This window comes from Cydia strobilella, chromosome 19 (assembly GCF_947568885.1).
Source record: "Cydia strobilella chromosome 19, ilCydStro3.1, whole genome shotgun sequence".
NCBI classification, from domain to species: domain Eukaryota; kingdom Metazoa; phylum Arthropoda; class Insecta; order Lepidoptera; family Tortricidae; genus Cydia; species Cydia strobilella.
Window position 1 is genome coordinate 13,409,057 of NC_086059.1, and position 21,503 is coordinate 13,430,559.

A 21,503-nucleotide genomic window follows, 5' to 3' on the forward strand; every position below is an offset into this window, starting at 1 on the left:
AAATTTTGTTGATTTTCAATTGATAATGACTCTAACATCAGGTCCCACAATGGTGTATAGCCCTGATTCTTTGTTCTGTCTAATTAAGTCTTCAAGTATTCATGATAGCTATAAATTACCATTCATGATAGTTTATACACCTAGCAAAAGATAATAAAAGAAACTTATTACTGTCACTGCTCTTGATTTAAAATTGAAATGTGACCAAGTTCTCGAGTTTTATGAGGAAGATGACCATTAACATTCTTTTGTTATAAAACATTAGGTAATGTTTTCTTTTTATTGAAATATATAGAATTTTGGAGGTTTTTGGTATATATCTTTAGCTCAAATATTTCGGTGTGTCCAAACTTAAACAAATGTATATATGTTTGAAAACTTGTTGCATTTTGGATTGGATCTAAACTGTTATGCTATCTTGTGCAAGATTATTTATTAATATAAGCATAATCCTAAAATACAATAAATTTCAAGTAGGGTTTTGATTGAATAATAGTCTGAAGTCACAATATCAAATGTCACTTTAATTAACTTTATTTACTTAATTTCTACTATTAGTATTTAAAGGTATTGACCCTGGGGCCCTACACTCAGGTAGATGTAACTTTTACAAACCAAACGACTTATTCTAGTCACTATAGTGAGGAAAACAGTTATGATTGTAATTACAAACTTTGTATTATGGAATGGAAAGCTAAATCTATCGTCCCTCAATGTAGGTAGATAGCTCAATCTCTTCGGGAAGCTCAGTAATGTTGACATCAAAGCGGTCTTGGACTTCATTCAGGATCTTAGCGTCACCTTCGTCAGATACCATGGTAATGGCCAGGCCTTTGGTACCGAATCGTCCGGCACGTGCCACACGATGCAGGTAGGTGTCGGAATCTTCAGGCATATCATAATTGAAGACAATGTTGACTCGCTCAATATCCATACCACGTCCGAACAGATTTGTAGCTACAAGGATTCTCTTCTGGAAGTCCTTGAATTGTTGGTAGCGGGACAGACGCTCGTCTTGGGTCATGTTACGATGGATTCCAATAGCAGGGAAGTTCTGGTCGGTCAGCAATTGAGCTAGAGCTATGCAGCGCTGCACAGATTTCACAAATATCACTACTTGATTAAATTCCAATACATCCAGCAGCTCAAAAAGTTTCTTGTTCTTCTCATTCTCCTTTAGCTTAACATAGTGCTGCTGCAGACCATGCAATGTCAGCTTAGCTTCGTCATCTACATACACTTCCATAGGGTCCTGCATGAACTTCTTGCACACTGGCCTGATTTCCTTGCTCAATGTAGCGGAGAACATCATCACTTGCTTCCCGTGAGGTGTATTTCTGAAGATCTCCTGCACGTCTCTTCTCATGTCTAGCGACTCCAACATTTTGTCACATTCGTCCAAAATGAAGTGTTTCAAATGCTTCAGGTTGAGCTTCTTGCTGTTGACTAGCGCCAGGATTCTGCCCGGTGTGCCGACGACAATGTGCGGGCAGGCGGTCTTCAGTACCTCCTCGTCCTTCTGGATCGGCATCCCACCGAAGAAAACAGAAACTCGCACGCCAGACATGTATTTTGAGAAACGCTCGTACTCTTTACTGATTTGGAACGCGAGCTCGCGAGTGTGGCACATAACAAGCACGTACACATGGTTTTCCGACGGCTCGATCTGTTGAAGCGTCGCTAAGACAAACACAGCTGTCTTACCCATACCGGATTTGGCTTGGCAAAGGATATCCATACCAAGGACGGCCTGCGGAATACACTCATGCTGCACTTCTGACGGATGCTCAAAACCGCAGTCGACTATAGCTCGCAATATTTCGGGTTTTAACAGGAAATCTCTGAAGCCGGAACTGTGGATAGATACGTAGGATCCCTTAACCTCTTTCTTTGGCGCCGCTTCTGTCGCTCCGTCGGCGGTTTGCTGCTCTGCCTGCTCCTCGTCTTCGTAGTCCAAAAGATCGTCATTATCAGCCATGATTTACTAATTATTAATATTACGGTAACTGTTTTTATGTTTTTCACGCTAAATACACGTGAATTTTATTTTTAAAAACACAATTTTGTGGTTTTACAATAATGGCGTCGGCGGCGTCGTGAGAAGAGTGTTGCCATATAAAACTAGTTATTTCTACTATATTGCTTTTAATAAACCTAACCTTTTAACATTCACGTATAGACTTTTTAAATATTTTGTTTATATATAGTGTTCGAAAGGTGAGTTATAGTTGGTCAAATCAATTTGTCAGTAAATAAGAACAATAAAACTATACTCATCCTTTTCTTTTGGGTGCTAGTACTAGTGTAAGACAAAGATAGTATGATTCTCTATGTCTATGTTTGAAATGAGACAGTCCTTAGACAAACTATATTTTGTTAAATAACAATGAATTACTTATTAATAATTATTTAAAGTAAAACAATTATTATATTCATGTTATTTTAAAATATATAAGTTGGACTTTGATTTTACATATAGTTTGGCCAGGAACTGTCTCATTTCAACAATATACAGAGAAAATCATACTGTCTTTGTCTTACGCTAGTACTCGCACCCAAAGGAAAGGTGTAATCATAAAGACAAAAATTTACTGACAAATTGGGTTTTGTCCAAGGGCCTGACACTCTTTGATAGAGAAAGATAGTCTTATTGCGATTCCTATAAGAAAAAAGAGAAAATAGTGCCATGCTTTGTCCGTTATCACGTGGTTACCACCGACCGGGTTTTTTTTCATGGTCGGGTTATGGCAGCATAGGTCATCACCTATGCTGCCATACCGAAATACCGAAATTTATAAGAGTGAAAGAGAAAAAGGATTATGCTGCCATACATTAACCTGTCAATACATGAATATGTCTTTCTCTTACCCCTGGTCGCTCGGTTTCATGTCTATAACTACTATACTATGTCTATGATGGTTTTGCTAGATATTTTAAATATTTATTTTATTGTAGCAACTTTAGCGGGGAAATGTCATCTTTAGGGTGGCAGCAGATAAAATATTACCCTGATTTTCGGGTAAAAAAAAATGATTTTCATGAGCGTAATTATTTTATTTTGATAAAAACAAATGATCACAGTTTTACAAAAATACAAAACTTATTAAATAAAACTACAACTTTAATGAAAACTATCACATTCTACATGCCTACACAAAACTGTTTTTTATTCTGAATTTTTAGAAAACTATTTAAAACTGCTATTTTCTACATTCATATCATAATACTGGAATTCTAATTAAAATATTGCTAGCGCATATAACTATTGATTCATTTATTAAAATTATTACAGTCAAGATTTTTCCTTATACAAAACAATATTATTAAAATTCGAAAATAAATCTTGAATCAATTTGAAAGTAACGTTTATTTAACTTACATTTCTTTTGCATAATTGAAAACAGCTAGCGGCTGCATTGAATTCTAAATTACTTTAATTGAATGTGATAAAGTGAATAGTAACCCGGGCTAAACTACAATGAGAAGATCTTTCACAGGCGAACAAACTTACTTAAACGTGCTACAATGGCGCTGTCATCGCAAAAACTCTAGTATAGTATGGGAATTCGTTAGTTCCATTTTTTGCCACGGCAGAAGAAAATATTGCACGGTAAAGCCCCTTTGAGGGTGATTTGGGAACCTATTTCTGCGCCTGAATGCATCGCCGGCTGATTGTCCGGGTGTAAGGGGATTATTTGATTAGGTTTGCCGAGGGTTTTCCAGTAATCAGTTGTTTAATTGTGTTATATTTCTATGCTCTCTCATCTTCACTTTAGTTACTTTTGAGGAATAATCAAGAATTTGTAAAATGCGTGAAACTGTTCGGTGGAGTTGGCGGTAATGGCGACGCACATGGGGATTAGGTAAAAATTGTCACTTAACAAAAATCCGTAACAGACTACCGCACTGCACCGCGACCTTGGTGCGGTGCGGCGCACGTATCGATATTGTGTAAGGTGGTCGTCGTACGCGCGTTAAGGACGCAGCTATAAGTTAGGGCGAGAGAGTCGGGGGAAATCCTAACATATGGCAACCCTAGTCACAAACAAACAAAACAAAAACATTTTGACTGACAAGATTTCCTATGAAATCTAAAGGGCTCTCCACACTCGTGCGCGAATCGCGGCGCGAAGCCGCGAACGCGAGCTTGGAGTCTAGCTCACTAACCAGCGAAATCGAGTGTGGAGTCACTCGCGTTCGCGGCTTCGCGCCGCGTAGTCTGGAGCAGCTTAACATTTATCCGTCTGTGGTTGTAGAGGCACGCACGCTGCTTGGCCACTTAAATAGGCGTCGAGAAAATGCTGCGTGGAGTCGGCGGTGATAGCGGCACCGACGCGCATGGTGGCGGCGCGCCGCTTGGGGAAGTCCACGGCGGTGAGCAGCGGCACGGCGTCGTCCAGCCCGACGTGCTCGCGTAGCATGTCGGCGGCTTCGGTGCCGTCTATGCCTGGGGAAAATAGGGAAATTAGCTTCGGTTCTATCTTGAACTTTCAAGTTAGGTACATGAGCCTATGGCCTCGTCATCTGTGAAGGTCTGGTACAGCGGAAACCTTGGAACTGGATGCTGCACTCCTCGTAGCATGATATCTAATTATATTGAAAGTATTACATACATATAATCCACTTACCTATGTAGAACATGACGTGTTTAAACGGCTTCGTGACGTGGGATAGTCAAAGTCCATCGTCTCGTCATCAGAGATCTGGTATGAACAGAACTTACCTATGTAGAACATGACGTGTTTAAACGGCTTCTTCTTAATTTTGTGAGCACGTGACGTGGGATAGTCAAAATCCATGGTCTCATCATCAGAGGAGGTCTGGAACGGGCAGAACCCTGGAAACTGGATGCTGCACTCCTCGTAGTAGGACTCTGCTGAGGGCGTGAGGACGGACTCGGCGAATTCTATCTCGGAGTCTTCATCGTCTGTGGATGAATATGATCTTACTTTCAAAACTGGGAGCTCAACTGGAATATTTTGGCCCTAACACGATACTACACTCCAGAGATTAGGGCTCAGGAATAGGTGAACCAGGGGGCCTAGCTGAGTGACAATCGTTGATGCCAATCGAAAGTGAAACAATGTATGGAAATGATCACTTGACTTTTTCTCACATCTGTCATCCGACACAATTTTCTTTCGATCGGCATTTGTCATCATCTTGACTAGACCCCAGGACAGGAATTTCGGAGCAACAAGAATTTTATAGCAACTAACTGTTGAGTGGTTGACAGTTTATTAATTTTGTTGGTAACTAACTTCTGAAATAGTTGATTTAAATACAGACTGTTCAGCTTAATCTTACCTATGAATAAAACGACTGCGGGATGTCGTGCCATCTTCAGTAGCGCCTGCTCGGTCAACACCGACACCGGCCTCTGCGCCCAAGGGAAGTTCTGCAAAATAAAGTAAATAAACAATCTCATACATGATGGTCATATTTCAGGCTGTAACTTTAAACTCGCAAACATTAATATAATCCAAAAAATCCTTTTAAATGTTTATCATGGTTACGTTACCTCTATTTTGAAATATGGTGTAACATTATGGGGTATGGTTCATAAGTAGTATTCACAAAATACTTCTAGAGTAAAAGCGGTGTATAATGTTATTTAATGTATGTACGTGTGTTTGGAGCGTGTAATTCGTATTTGTTGGCTTATAACTTACATTACAAGTCTGTCAAATAATACAATGATATCAGTTTCTCAAGTAATCATGCTTACCAATCCTAAAGGATCTCCAGCAAGATGCTGTCTTCCGTTAGCAGTCAGAACCTTCCCTGCCGAGTCCGTGATGACCAGGGCAGGTATCCCAGCGACTCCCAGGGCCGCCGGGAGAGCCGCCCGGGCTTCGGCGGCGTCCCAGGGCACAGCTAGAGCACCCACCGAGGACACGGACTGGACTGTGCGGGTGAAGGACTGCTCGCTCCTAGAACAAATTATCACAATTTCAATGTAAGTAAAAATAAAAAGTATTTTTCAAAATTTGCAGTGAGAAGTGTCGTTTCGGTTGCCAATTTTGCAGTAAACAAGAATCATTTGGTACATGAATGATTACAATTCAATTCACTATATCTTGTACGAGGGGCTGAAATGATTGGAAATCAAAGATTCATTTAAAAAGATTGATAAAATACCTTCCGAGTTTTCTTCATTTTTTCGGTGAAAACAGGGTCGCATAATATTTTTTTATCGCAAATTGTACTTATATTTTGCCCTCAAAATAATATTATAGCAAACTTTAACTTTATGTGAACCCATAAAAAAAAATCATAACTATAGGACCTATTTTGCAGTAAATTTAAATATTTTTAAAAGACGTATAAATCACGCTGCACGGACGTTGCGCGCTCAAGCCGCTCAGCTCAGTATCCGCCGGGCGTGCTTAGGGGACGGACCTGTGCTCGATCGTCAGGCGTTTGTTGCGTTCGTAACCAGCGAGCTAGTTCCGAGAAGTGGTGTATACTGCGATTAGGGAATCTTGATCCTTAGGTGATCAATGTAATCATAGGTACATTTTATAGCACAAATATTAATTTTTTTCGCCTAGGTGATCGTCTGTTCAGGGTGCCTAGCCAAGATGCCAACCGTTTAGGTACCTATAGTTTACATTCAAACCAAATCTGTAGCTGGCCTCTGAATGGGTAGTAAAAACGGGTTCCGTATGTCTTTCCCTTTCCAGATGACCAAGGTGCCTAGCCAAGATGCCAACCGTTTAGGTATCTATAATATAATTTACATTAAAACCAAATCTGTAGCTGGCCTCTAAAATGGGTAGTAGAAACGCGTTCCTTATGTCTTTTGCTTTCCAGATGACCAGGGTGCCTAGCCAAAATGCCAACCGATTAGGTACCTATAGTTTACAATAAAACTAAATCTATAGCTGGGTTCTGAATGGGTAGTAGAAACGGGTTCCGTATGTCTCTCCCTTTCCAGATGACCAAGGTGCCTAGCCAAGAAGCCAACCGTTTAGGTACCTAGAATATAATTTACATTAAAACCAAATCTGTAGCTGGCCTCTAAAATGGGTAGTAGAAACGCGTTCCTTATGTCTTTCGCTTTCCAGATGACCAGGGTGCCTAGCCAAAATGCCAACCGTTTAGGTACCTATAGTTTACGTTAAAACCAAATCTGTAGCTGGCCTCTGAATGAGTATTAGTAGAAACGGGATCCGTATATGTCTTTCCTTTTCCAGATGGCCAGGGTGTCCAGCCAAGATGCCAACCGTTTACGCTCCGTAGCGAACGAAACGCAACTGTCTGTCGCATTAAGAGTGATAGAGAGAGATTACCCTATCATTCGCTACGGAACGAACGACTGGCATCTTGGCTAGGCACCCAGGTTTAGGTACCTATATTTTACATTAAAACCAAATCTATAGCTGGCCACTGTAATGGGTAATATAAACGCGTTCCGTATGTGTTTCGCTTTGCAGATGACCAGGGTGCCTAGCCAAGATGCCAACTGTTTACGCTCCGTAGCGAACGAAACGCAACCGTCTCTGTCGCACTAATATGGAAGAGTGATAGAGAGAGATTACCCTATCGTTCGCTGCGGAACGAACGACTGGCATCTTGGCTAGGCACCCAGGTTTAGGTACCTATAGTTTACATTAAAACCAAATCTATAGCTGGCCACTGTAATGGGTAATAGAAACGCGTTCCGTATGTGTTTCGCTTTGCAGATGACCAGGGTGCCTAGCCAAGATCCCAACTGTTTACGCTCCGTAGCGAACGAAACGCAACCGTCTCTGTCGCACTAATATGGAAGAGTGATAGAGAGAGAGATTACCCTATCGTTCGCTGCGGAACGAACGACTGGCATCTTGGCTAGGCACCCAGGTTTAGGTACCTATAGTTTACATTAAAACCAAATCTATAGCTGGCTACTGTAATGGGTAATAGAAACGCGTTAGACTTAAACTGCAGATTAGGTTTTAATGTAAACTATAAGTACCTAAATGGTTGGCATCTTGGCTAGGCACCCTGGTCATCTCTGGGTACAAGTATGTATATTTTCTTAACATAATAAACTGAAATTACTACTACCATGCATATAAAATAAAATAAAACAGTGGCTATAACAATAAAATTAATGTTACTTGCTATTGAAATCGACAAAGATCAAGATTATTCTTTTCTACGTTCAAAACGCGCGTCAACGCCATCTATTGAGTGTTATTTCGTGAAATCGATGAACGCTCCAGGGAATAAGGCCTCTTAAACGGAATAATAAAATTAGGATTGTTAGGGGTAGGTAGATTAGTGATTTTAAATACAAAAAAAACTCCTGAAAACAGTTCTGTCTCTCATCCACCCATGTTCTGTTTTGAACACAAAGATTAAACATTTACCTGGATTAACATTTCAATATCTATCCGTTACCTGAACCGTATTTAAACCAACGCCATGCACTAAATTCAACCTTACAACAGCTTCATAAAGTTTAATATCCCCTAGCTTCCTAGGTTATGGATTTGTGTCCGTTTTCGTGTAAATGTAAAGTTGTCCCGCTGGGGTCGCATGTTATGCTTTAATAAGGGATGTATCGTATTCGTATCGATATCTCGTGTTCGTAGTTCGTACTTGATACTCATTATAGACAGCCGAAGGTAGGTAGACAGCGTTTGCGAATACTAAGTTCAGTGGAATTTTACTTTTACTTAATGATTTGCTCGATAGAGTCTGTGCGAAAAGAGAAGAGTCGTGCACTGTATGGGGTCCAATACATTCCACAACTCTTCTCTTTCCGAATAGACTATACTCGTCATTTTCACACACTCAATCTCGGTCCCTATTTGACACGTGAAATGGCGACTGATTGTCTAAAGCGATTCGACGTGGATTCGACATATCACTTTGTAGGTGCCAAATTGTAGGTACAGTCGCCATCAGATATATCGGAGCGGCCGAGGCGCTCACAAATATCTGAACACGCCTTTATTGTCAAGGCGTTAGAGTGCGTGTTCAGATATTTTTGAGCACCCCGGCCTCTCTGATATATCTGATGGCGACTGTACCTTTCTGTGGCCATTATTGGCTATGGTCTCATGGTCAATCGCGCGTCAATTATTAATTGATCTGTTGTCTAAATCAAATAATACCTCTGTTAGGGATTTCATGGGAGAGTGCTACGTGTGATAAGCGAATTTAGATTTAAAAAAATATCTTTATTTAAAAACCTATTGTGAATCGTCCTGTAAATAACAATAGGTACTTCCGTTTCAATCCGCCAAGTATAATACTTAGAATAGAATGGAAATACATAGCTACAATACCATACACTATGCAGCTACATTTTGTACCTAATACAATGGCAAAGCCATCACTATACCGCCGCATTCGTTGAACGTGTTTAATGACCCATAACTTTGTAAGCTGTATTAGTTCACAAAACATTGTTTCACGAGAACCAACTGTTTACGATCGCTTCATTGCCATACCAAAAGTATAGTTGCAAATCTTGTCAGTAGAAAAAGGCGCGAAATTTACTAACTTTCGCCTATTCCAATTAAAACTAAAACTAAGCTAAACCCAACTGTCACGTAATGCACAATAAAGCCGGAAGATGGCATTTTTACGAGCAAACTTCGGCCATAATCCGAGGATATACGAGGGGTATTACCTACTGATATTGTCTGATATTAATTTCGAAGATTAGCTGGCTCCTGCTTACTTAGATCTTTGCGCTGATATATTGTGAGTTGACCGAGATGAAATGAAAACTTAAGACAGGTTTCACAGGTTACATAGGCAGGCTACGTTGTGAACCATTTTAGAGGACACAGAACCACCACGAAACGGGTTAAATTTTACGTACCTATCAAACTTGTAATTGTAAATCACTTTCGTCCTTCGTTTTATTAAGGGCCCTCCACACTCGTGCGCGAATCGCGGCGCGAAGCCGCGAACGCGAGTGTGGAGTCTAATCCGCTAATCAGCGAAATCGACTCCACACTTGCGTTCGCGGCTTCGCGCCGCGTAGTCTGGAGCGGGCTTTAGGTCTAGAATTTTTGGCCTAGAAATTCGGCGTGTGTCTGTCCGTTTGTACCTAAGTAGTATACCTTGAACCTCGAAGGCAGTATGAACGGTAAACTAATAATTAATGAAACATAAACATAAAATACACTGTCTTACCAACCGTGCCTCAATGGCTCGCAATCACCGTTAAGATCAAACAAGATAATAAAAGATTATGAATATACTAAATCGCAATCCTTAATGCGCAAACTTTCACTCATCCTATTCCAATGATTGACGAACTCTCTTCTCTAATCGAACCAGCTAAATTTGATCTCCAACTAAAATTTGCTGTAAACGAATGTTAGAGCTACAACAACACATCTTACTTAATTCAATCGTTCTAACTGGCATCCTAAGATTCCTAAGAAGGATCCTAAAAGAATGTTCCTTGCAGTGGGTGCAGCCTGATTCTTAAACTTAAGCAAGGCGTTTAAGTTATATCAATTTTTTTATTTTATTTTGCCCAACAAAAAGCGACTTGGAGGAACTGTCAGGGATCATCACTTGACTCGCCACGTATAGGCGGTATAGCTAATATAGCGTACGTACAGCCGAGATAAATTGTTTTGTGTTGGGACAAAACTTGGGACAAACGACATCCGACCGGCACCAGATACCGTCGGCAGATATGTCCGGTTTGTGAGCTTTCTGCTGACCGTACTGAGCCGGCGATAGATCGCTAAGATGTAAATAAGAGATAAATTCCATGTGACTTTGCAATGGGTAATAATTTGTTTAAGAAAACGCTCGATAATAATTATGATGCGCTTATAGGAATACAAAAGGATTATGTGACATTATTTATTGCGCATTTTGCGGAATTGGTCGACTGTATGTCTCTATACTGATTTCAACTCACGATTTTTATACATTATTATTTACGAAAACGGGACTTATTCTTATTCGTGTATTATTTGAGTTTAAAAATACCTCCGACGATTCCGACGTTTCGAGGACGGCATTGCCTCTAAAATAAACATGTTAACCAAATAAAGTTCAGTCCTCATTTATTCAGGTAAACAATATCTAAATACAGACAAAAAAATACAATACTATAACTAAAACTAAACTAACCCATAAAAACTAATATTGTCTTCGGTTACCGCGATAGTTACTCATGAAATAAAACTATGAAAGCGGATTATATCGCGTATATTGAATTTATAATACATCCCGACGTTTCGAACCCTTTACAGCGTTCGTGGTCAACTGGTGACTGAGGAAAAACTACAAAGTGCAAAAATATCTACTATATTTAAATGGTCGTGGAATATGTAGGTATTGTAAGTGTTCGTAGAGATTCAGTTTCTGAGGCTCTAACAAAATACCAAAATACCAAAATACAAGTTTGTGTGTTGTAGCTAAAAAGAAAGTCAAGTATGAGTAGAGGTAGATGAAAAGTAAATATAGATGAAATAATAACCGCCTAGGGCGGCAAAAGTGAATTATAACTGGTATAATCCAACGCGTCGAGATCTACCCGAAAATGGCGGCAATGGCGGGGACGATAATATTCCCGCCATAACTCTCGCACGAACCATTTACCCCGGCGCGGCTTTTCTGCGTTATAAGCTAAATTAAAGCATGAAAAACCGACCGAAAACACATCAGGATGTCGATTCCAATTTAATAATTTGTAATTGTTTTGAACTGGTTTTGATATGACTTTGACCATCGGCTAGGTTAGCTGCAGCATTTGAGTCATCTGATTCACGACAATTACTTCATTTCACATGCACTAATCAGCGTCCGATCAAAACCGTAACAAATTGTTAAATCAGATTCGGGCTCCCGGCCATGCTCATATTTCGATTCAGACGATTCACCTAAACATACCTAACCTAAATACTTAGTTCGTTGAGTTGTTATTACAGTGAACTCACGATGGTCTTAAGCCCCATAGACGCCATTGGTAAATATATTTTTTTAAATCATAGAATCTGGTCACAAAATTGATTGCGATCCCGTAGAGGAAAACATCCGGACATACGAAAGCAAAATGCCCAAATTAAAACGGAGACGTTCGCTTACGCTTCGGTCAATAATTCCATGGTTTCCAATCACAAAAAAAAACAAAAACAATGTTGCCCTCCTAAACAAATAAATCTACCAATGGCAAACTGCCGACACTGGCTGCGTAGTAAGTAGGTAACGAATAGTAACAATCTAATTCAGTTTAAGTAATGGAATCCTTTTCGGGTAAATAGGGGTAAGCCAGGGGAGTTTTATCAGGGTCCGTGGTATAATAAAAGCCGTGTGTTTTTATTACGCTTTCTGTTGAGCATAAATTGGTGCGGCTGTTTGGCCGACGCCTTTGCCACTTACACTTTTTCATTTTGACTGCTCGTTGCTGAAAGCTGATAGTAAATGAAGGACCGGAAAGGCAAAAGTGGTGTTTATACATCTAATAAAAAAAATAAGTATTATTTTGTACGTGTTTGACATATAGTTGGTAAAGCAAAACTTGTCAGTTGAAAAAGGCGCGAAATTCAAATTTTCTATGGGACGATATTCCTTCGCGCCTACATTTTCAAATTTGCCGCCTTTTTCTACTGACAAGATTTACTTGACCCGCTATAGTTACTTTTATATTGAAAACAAGTCAGCGATAGATCATTTTAATAGGATAGGTAAATTTAATAAAATACGTACTATATTTGGTGCTGTTTTGTAACACTTTATTTAGCAAATACTTCACAAATTGTGATGCTAACAAGAGATTTGTTTAACTGTCCCAATGTTTTGTATTATGGGTAAAACGCTGGATCATGTCTAAAGCCCACCTGGGCTGATCCATTGGGACCCCATGTCCCGCGTTCCGGACCAGCACCTCCACCAACCTCCCCCCACGCTTGGCGTACCCCGCTATCTCCCCGTCCACGCGCCAGATCGAGCGCCGAGCCGTCTTGTACTCCTCAGAACCACTAAAGTTCAGCTTCTGCAATTAGTTGAGTGTTAGAGGATAAGCCACTATAATGTCCAGTTGTCCGCTGTAGATCAAACAATGATATACCATTATTACCGATAGCTAAACCTTTGAAGTTTATTTTGGTTTCCGCTGTGGGGTTCTTCTTATGGGATAACTGGCTTTGCTATTCTAATTGCAGAACCTGGTTCTTATTTCAACAATTTTACTGGGTTTGATGCTTATTATAAATTCACTAATCCTAGTGAACTTTTTACCTGGCATTAATGAATTTCAGTATATGTTGCAAAAGAATGCTACTCGAAAGGGAATCCATGTGGGAGATTTGACATTTCACAATGGATCTGTGGTGTTTAATCATTTAAAACAAGACATGATGAAGTCTGTCGCGCCGTGGTTGTCTGAGCTCTTGGATCACTATCACTGTTTGATCTACAGCGGACAACTGGAACATTATGGTCGCTTATCCTCTTACACTCAACTACTTGCAGAAGTTGAACTTTAGCGGTTCTGAGGAGTAAAAGACGGCTCGGCGTTCGATCTGGCGCGTGGACGGGGAGGTAGCGGGGTACGCCAAACAGGGGGGAGGTTGTTGGAGGTGCTGGTCCGGAACGCGGGGCATGTGGTCACAGTGGACCAGCCCGAGTGGGCGATGGATATGATACAACGTTTCACCTATAATGACAATCACTAAACTAAACCATGTGAATTGTGAAATTAATTTTCGGACTGTTATTATACCACATATTATAATTATAGAAATTGTAGTTAAATATTTTATTTTGTAATTGATTAGGCGATTGCTGCACAATGACCAAATGTTTATCAATTCAATTGTAATGTGCAGTAAAAAGTATACAGTGATAGTATTTGTGTACATTAACATTGTAAGAAAGCGGCTTTCCTAATACTGATAATTTTGACTTCCATTTGCTACTAGACAACTTCTCAATTTTCGATAACCGTTGACATTCAGATCAGAATTATGCGGGCTGATGCTAGCGGTGTCTAGTCTAGTCTACATGAATTTTAAATCCGTCTATATACATAGGTTAAAACCGAACAGACAAGACCAAAGAGTTGCATTATGCAGAAACTTGATTAGAGCGCAAAACGCGCCATTACACACGCTTTGATGTCGCGCCTCTATCGCGGTTTCAGTGGTTACCGGTGTGAAAAAATGCATGGTAGAGTTATTATGAAAGAATGTAAAAGATTCAGGAAAACTGTGATCGATGAAAACGGTTATTTGTAATGAGAATGAAAGACCAAAGTTGTTTTTTTGCTGCGAATGCTAAAATTCTGTACTTTATAGAATCACGAGCATAGCCAGAAGGCAGAGACTGATAATTTTGGACTCGCCAACTTTGCCACTTCTTGCTGATACTCTCTTCAACTTAAGCGTCTTACTTAAGCGTCTATTAACCTATCGAAAATATGCTAATACGTGGAGGTACTTCAGGGGTAAAAAACTTCTTGCTTGTCCCAATTCCCAACGCGAATTGTACACTAAATGGAGCTAGTTAAAATTGTACAAGATCGTATCACCTGTTTTCTTATAGTTCCGGTACTTCGTGTGCATTCCTATTGCGGGCGCAAGTGAGACGAGCTCTCGGTTAAACTCGGTAGCGTGGTCTTCAGAGAAAATTTTACCAGACCTAGTACCTTGGCACCTTGTTTTACGCTGGTTCGTCAAAGTGTTCAACTCATATTGCAGCCACTCAAACCAATACAAAAGTGTAGGTAAGGGGGGATGACGTCACCGTCGCGCCGGCTACCTGTCTGCCCCCTCGATATAGATAGGGGTTCTGAAAATAGGTGCGCCGTTTATTGATAATTGTCAGGGTAGAATGGAATAGAAGTTCCTAATGAAAGGCACAAGTAGTTTGAAAACAATATGGCTGAGTTGATAAACAAACTATAGACTTAGGCTGCGTTTTAACCAGAGATGTGCTAGGATACGTTGCGAGGGATGTGTTTTAAGAACTAATAATAGAATCAGTGGCACGTTGAGCGAGGAAAACAAACACTTCTCTGGTATCCTTATTCATATATCGTCACAGTAATCCCTGCTAATATTATAAATGCGAACCCCTGTTTATATATGTCTATTAACCTCTTTTCTGTGGTCTCTGTATGATAAGTTAATAAGGATCTTGACCGTTTTTAGGGTTCCGTACCCAAAGGGTAAAAACGGGACCCTATTACTAAGACTCCGCTGTCCGTCTGTCCATCTGTCACCAGGCTGTATCTCATTAACCGTGATAGCTAGACAGTTGAAATTTTCACAGATGGTGTATTTTTGTTGCCGCTATAACAACAAATACTAAAAACAGAATAAAATGAATATTAAGGGGGGCTCCCATACAACGTGATTTTTTTTGCCGTTTTTTGCGTAATGGTACGGAACCCTTCGTGCGCGAGTCCGACTCGCACTTGGCCGGTTTTTTTTCAAGAACGATTTTTCTGCACTATCCGGGACGACGGGGATTTGAACCCACGAATTTTGACCACTACACAAAGGCAGGGACCGGACAACCCTTTCCACGATAAAACCCTTTCAATGGGCGACACTTAAACACGGCTAACACATTGAAAGACTTTCCCTTTTGAACTGCAAGCCCATTCATACCCCTACCTTTGACTAACCCTTACCGAAAAGCTAACCAAAAATAAGGCTAGCCCTTAATAAGGGTTACCCTTATCTTTAAGCGCTTTTTATAAAGGTTTCCCTTTGCGTGAAAGAGACAGGATTAGTATATATCTACGGTAGTGTATGAAAAGGAAAGAAAATACGTGCCTAGTCAAAGAACGCCGCCGTCGCCGCCGTCGATCGCTCGGATTCGAAGTAATGTGTGCTTTATGAACAAGGTAGACGACTTAAATTAGCACGCTTATATGCTAAAAGTGAAGCCCTTTATAAGGCTAACCCTTATAAGCAATATGCAAGGTGTTGGTGAGCGGATGATAAGGGTTTTGTAAGGGTATTTGGGCTACCGATTACTCAAATGTGGTAGCTTTATATAAGGGTTTTTAAAAGCAAAACAAAGGGTTTCGTCTGGCAAAGGGTATGGTGAGTTAAGCCTTATGCAATACCCTTATAAAACCCCGATAAGGGATAGCGGGCCGGTCCCTGCACAAAGGTTAAATAGCTGAAGCTGAACCGAGTTAAATTAAATTAAGAGAGAGGAGATAGGATCATTTTTATTGAAGAAATATTTGTCGAAAAGGGGGGTTGAATTTAGTATAACAGTGGGATAAGGAAGAACTAAATAGGTATACGCGGACGCTAAAGTATGTTATAAGATGACATTATTTTCCGGTACCTAAGTAGATAGATGTGCGTTAAAATAATAAAAAATCCTTTTCAGAAGTCCCATACAATCTGAATTGTATCTGCATATACAATTATGCATTGATAAAGAATGCATAGACGGATGCTAATAACCTTTCGTTTTGCAGTCGGTTAAACAAAATCCAAGCATCCAATTACACCGCTGCTTTTGAAACTAAAAAAAAAACGGCCAAATGCGAATCGAAATCAGAAACCCCTCTTTCCTCTTACTTTAAAAATAAATAAAAGCGCTCTCAGGGCAAAAGAAATTACGTAAACTGCCTACCTATTTAGCTGTTTTTCGCGAACCTTAACTTTCAGCAAATTCATCTTTTTTTTCAAGTTAATTGCTCTTTTCAACTGCCGGTGCTTATGTTTAATTATTTTAATTACCCTCTGGAGTTTTCGTTTTAACTTCTGGACCTTAGTTAACTGATAATTTGTTGCAAGGCTACGGGTCAAAACAAAATACTAGGTAAATAGGTACGACACGGGTTGCAGAAAGTAATATTTCCGATGAGTTTGGTCCGGTACTTTAAACAGCATTCTAAAAGCATTATTGATGTATTGAATGCGCAAGGCATTTTCGTTGTAAGCTCGTTGAATATATCTAACTCACAGACTTGAAGTGTACAGTGTGTACAGTAAGTTTTAATAAATTTGATCTGAATTTATTATGGAATATGATTTGTCCTCATTTGTCAGTGTTAAAAGTAACGTTTCTGGCTATAAAAATGTCACTTTTTATTCTTTATTTTTCAATTTCCGTCGAATAAGACTTTAAGAAGTTTAGGATTTTTTTTAGGTTCTAAGGGGCTACCGCGAAAACCAAAATTCGCAAATTGCGGGGATCTTTCTCTTTTACTCCAATGAAGGTGTAATTAGAGTGATAGGGAAAAATGCCCGCAATTTGCGAACTTCGATTTTCGCGGTTATAGCCCTGGTACAGTCTCGATAATTTTCAATTTCCTTCTTTTAGGCAACGGCTATTTTTTAACGTTTTCGGATTCGCTCATCGGCATTCAAGGAGCTCGCGATCGGACCGTTCCTTTTTCAATAAATCGAGATTTTACATTCGTCCCCCTCCTGCTGTTTTACATATTGCTGCACACCTGAGAAGTTAAGGGGATTTAAGTAGATTTTCTTTTCTTCCGAAATGTATACAGATTATTTGTTTACCTGAAGATTTTGGACAGAATTAGATGGACCAAATTGAGCGTTACATTTGCTAAGGAGTTATGTTGCGGCAAGCAAGAAAGCATACTCAATTTCATGGTAGATGGCGCTGCGCTGCACACATCGCGCGCTACGGGTTTCCTGCGACCTATATAAGCGCGGCCATTGTCAAGCTTTTTATTTTTTGCAATATCCTTCAAAGAAATAACATGTCATGTATACGTGTCTAATTTATTAATAATATAATTGTGTTGCAAATCGGCGTTTCAATTCTTATTTCACGTTATGAGGAACTAGAGTCTACAAAGTGGTCCATTAGAGCCGGAAATATAGTGAATTAGTGGTGAAAAACGAACAATCGCAGTGAAATAAGAATAATTTTGAGAGATTATAGACGTCACGCATCGAACATTCTAGAACAAAATAAATGAAGAAGGAACAAGAGTGAAAAAACAAAATACGAACAATGATGAAAAAAATACTAAAAATACGAGAAATAAACGATGAATGAATAATATTTACGAGGTTTCAGTGCATAAATACAATAAATAACCATATCGAGTACCGCGAGAACAATAATTGAGTGATTTTCGTAAAAATAGTCGGCGCTTCGGTGTAAACATTGGTGTAAACAATGGACATAAAACTGTGAAAATACATCGAGATTCGTAATAATTTTGAAGAAAACGTGTAAAAACGAGCAAAGCTACGAACATTTAGTGTTTTTCAAGCCAAAAGAGTGAAGATTCAAGATATTTCGTAAGATTTTACTACATAACCTACAAAATGGATACTTACGTGTCGGAACAAGAAATTACTTACGAATTAATAAGAAAGATCGGGATAAACTTAAAGAAGCAAGGAAAATCACGTATTACGAAAGGCTATGTACAAGCTAGAATTGATACATTGAACGAGTATTGGCAGAAATTTCAAACAAACCATTTCCAAATCTTGAAATATGCAACTACGGCTCAGAAAAAGGAGCATAATTACTTCACAACCGACTTGTACTCCAATGGAGAAGAAGAGTATTTTGTGATTAAAGGAGAGTTATCGGATACTATCGAGCTATTCAACAAATCCGAAACTTTGAGTGAGCAACCGCAATCGCAACCGCAATACAAGTCAACGTCGGAAGTAAACAAGCATTCTACGCAAGAGGTGAAGCTTCCAAAAGTGATCCTGCCCCAATTCTCTGGAGATTATCAAGAATGGACGTCATTTAGAGACCTGTACACGTCGCTCGTTCATAATAAAACATCGCTGAGCAAGGTACAAAAACTTCATTACCTGAAATCAAGTGTCACCGGTGAAGCTGAACAATTATTGAAGCATCTGCAAATAACCGAGAAAAACTATGATGTTGCATGGGAAACTTTAGACAAGAGGTACAACAACAAACGCATGATAGTAAATACCATCTTGAATAGATTTATGAATCAAAAGAAAGTGTACAACGGCACATCTAGATCTATCAGAGAGCTACTCGATACTACCCAAGAATGCCTGAACAGCCTTAAAAACAACGACGTAAAGATTAACGAGTGGGATACTATCGTGATTCACATTATACTCAACAAATTGGATGACGAGACGCGCAAACAGTGGGAAGAGGAGATAAAAGCGCTACCTGTACAAGAGTTGCCGAAACTAGAGAAGTTTACAACCTTCTTAGAGACACGTTTCAGAGTGTTAGAAATGGTTCCATCTACAACCTATTCGAAGGACAGAGAGAGAGCTATCGTGAGACAGAGATCCTTTCTAACAAGCCCCGCTACAACTACAATACAGTGTTCCTACTGCAAACAAAACCACTTCACCTATCTATGCAAAGAATTTGCAAACCTAGATGTCAACAACAGAGTTCAACATGTCCAAAAGGAAAGACTTTGCTTTAACTGCATGTCATCAAAACATAATGTGAAAAATTGTAAATCCAGAGTATCTTGTCATCATTGCCAAAAAAGACATCATTCTTTACTTCATTTTGAAAACCAACCAACTGAGAAGAGAGAAAATCCAATACAATCTACATCGAGAGAAACCGCTACAAATTTGAGAGAAGAGACTACTACAAAACCTTCAGATACGCCAAAAATAAGAAACTACCTTATCACTCAGAGTCATACTGCGCTCATGGCTACCGCACTAGTAAACATTAAGACTGGCCATGGTATACAAGTTCTACGAGCACTCATTGATCCCTGTTCACAAGAATCATTTATAAGTGAAGCAACTGTCAAACAATTACAGCTGCGAAGAAAACCAGCTGATGGATTAGTTACCGGAGTGGGTCATATGTCAACAAGAATCAAGTCCGCTACAGATATAGAAGTTTACTCAAGGTTCAATGACAACTTCAAAGTCAACTGCACAGCCTACATTGTTCAAGATGTCACCGACATTATGCCTGAAGTCCCAATCAGTCCACAGAAATGGAGTCATCTGCAATACTTGTCACTTGCAGACCCAACTTACCATACACCAAGCAACATTGATCTACTACTTGGAGTTCACATCTACACAGACATTTTGATGAACGGAGTGATTAAAGGAGAACCAGGTACTCCCATAGCACAACAAACTCGCTTGGGATACATCCTGTCAGGAGGTCAGTTGAACAACAACCACATGAGAGAGTTCAAAAGCATGCATCTGAACATAACATTAGAGAAGATGGTAGAAAAATTTTGGGAGACAGAGATATTAGAGTCAGAGGAAAACGACACTCTCACCCCACAAGAACTTCGAGCTGAGAACATTTATCAAGATACAGTAGCAAGAGATACAAACGGAAGATACATCGTATCACTTCCATTCAAGTGTGACAAACCTACTTTACCAGAGAATTCTAGAGAAATCGCACTGAGAAGATTCATGAGAACTGAGAGAAGATTAGAAGCAAACACAAAATTGAGAGAATCCTACAATGAGGTCATGAGAGAGTACATAATGTTACAACATATGGAATTAGTTGAACGAGATGAACCTATGAGAGAGCCAGACAGAAGAGTATACCTGTCACATCATCCTGTGATCCGTGAAGATAGAGACACTACTAAGCTTCGGGTAGTTTATGATGCTTCATGCAGAGGAACCAACGGAGTAAGCCTCAACTCAGAACTGCTAATTGGTCCGTCACTTCTGGGAGATCTTCGAGACATTCTTATGAGATGGAGAACGCATAAAGTCTGCTTTGTCGCCGATGTCATCAAAATGTACCGGCAGATCCTTGTAAGAAGAGAAGACACAGACTTTCAGAGAATACTTTGGAGATTCAGCCCTGATGAAGACATAAGAGAGTATAGAATGCTAACTGTAACCTTCGGAACAGCATGTGCACCATTCTTAGCAATCAAAACCCTGAGACAGATAGCAATCGATGAGGCAAACACAGAAGATTATGCACAAGCTCGAGAAATCATCAACCATTCTTTCTACATGGATGATGTACTGTCAGGGGGAAATACAATAGAAACCGCAGTAGAGGCTAAACGTCAACTGACAGAAGTACTAAGAAGAGGAGGCTTCGAGTTACAAAAATGGTCTTCAAACAGCAAAGAATTCATAAACACAGTAGAACCAGAGAAGAGAGCGAAGAATTCTGAGATAGACATCAACAAAAAAGAGACAATCAAAACATTAGGAATCACTTGGAACTCAAACGAAGATACCCTCTTAGTAACAAACAAAATCAACACTTTATCTGAGCAGCGAGTAACAAAGAGAAACGTCTTAACAGTCATCGCTTCCCTGTTTGATCCAATGGGTTGGCTAGCACCATCTGTAGCCATGGCGAAAATATTTCTACAGAAGACCTGGTCCAGAGAATTATCATGGGACACAGAGTTACCTGAAGACTTGAAGACAGAGTGGAAGACTTTCTGCAGAGGCATAGAGCACCTGTCAGACGTGAAGCTTGAGAGATGGATCGGAACGACCAACAACAGCGAGTTAGTAGAACTGCATGGCTTTGCTGATGCATCAATGTCAGCCTACGCAGCAGTAGTCTACAGCAAAGTAATCCAACCAGACGGA

At 39.7% G+C, this 21,503-nt stretch overlaps 2 protein-coding genes across 2 annotated transcripts in view; both read right to left on the reverse strand.

The window, feature by feature from the left end:
* Nucleotides 1-503: 503 nt before the first annotated feature.
* LOC134750175 (ATP-dependent RNA helicase WM6) lies at nucleotides 504-2,120 on the reverse strand. The gene has a single exon (XM_063685299.1). The coding sequence runs from the start codon at nucleotides 1,976-1,978 to the stop codon at nucleotides 701-703; it is 1,278 nt and encodes a 425-aa protein (XP_063541369.1). The 5' UTR covers nucleotides 1,979-2,120; the 3' UTR covers nucleotides 504-700.
* A 2,109-nt stretch (nucleotides 2,121-4,229) lies between these two features.
* LOC134749929 (nucleoredoxin-like) overlaps nucleotides 4,230-21,503 on the reverse strand; it is a 52,118-nt gene continuing 34,844 nt past the window's right edge. Inside the window, exons 4-7 of the mRNA XM_063684950.1 lie at nucleotides 5,729-5,933; nucleotides 5,308-5,398; nucleotides 4,724-4,927; nucleotides 4,230-4,447 (exon numbers count right to left, since the gene is read on the reverse strand). Coding sequence (XP_063541020.1) covers nucleotides 4,230-4,447; nucleotides 4,724-4,927; nucleotides 5,308-5,398; nucleotides 5,729-5,933 — 718 coding nt within the window. The remainder of the gene's footprint in view (nucleotides 4,448-4,723; nucleotides 4,928-5,307; nucleotides 5,399-5,728; nucleotides 5,934-21,503) is intronic.

Bases quoted from the DNA above. Each gene is read 5' to 3' on its own strand.
- LOC134750175 (XM_063685299.1), bottom strand. From the start codon at position 1,978: ATGGCTGATAATGACGATCTTTTGGACTACGAAGACGAGGAGCAGGCA.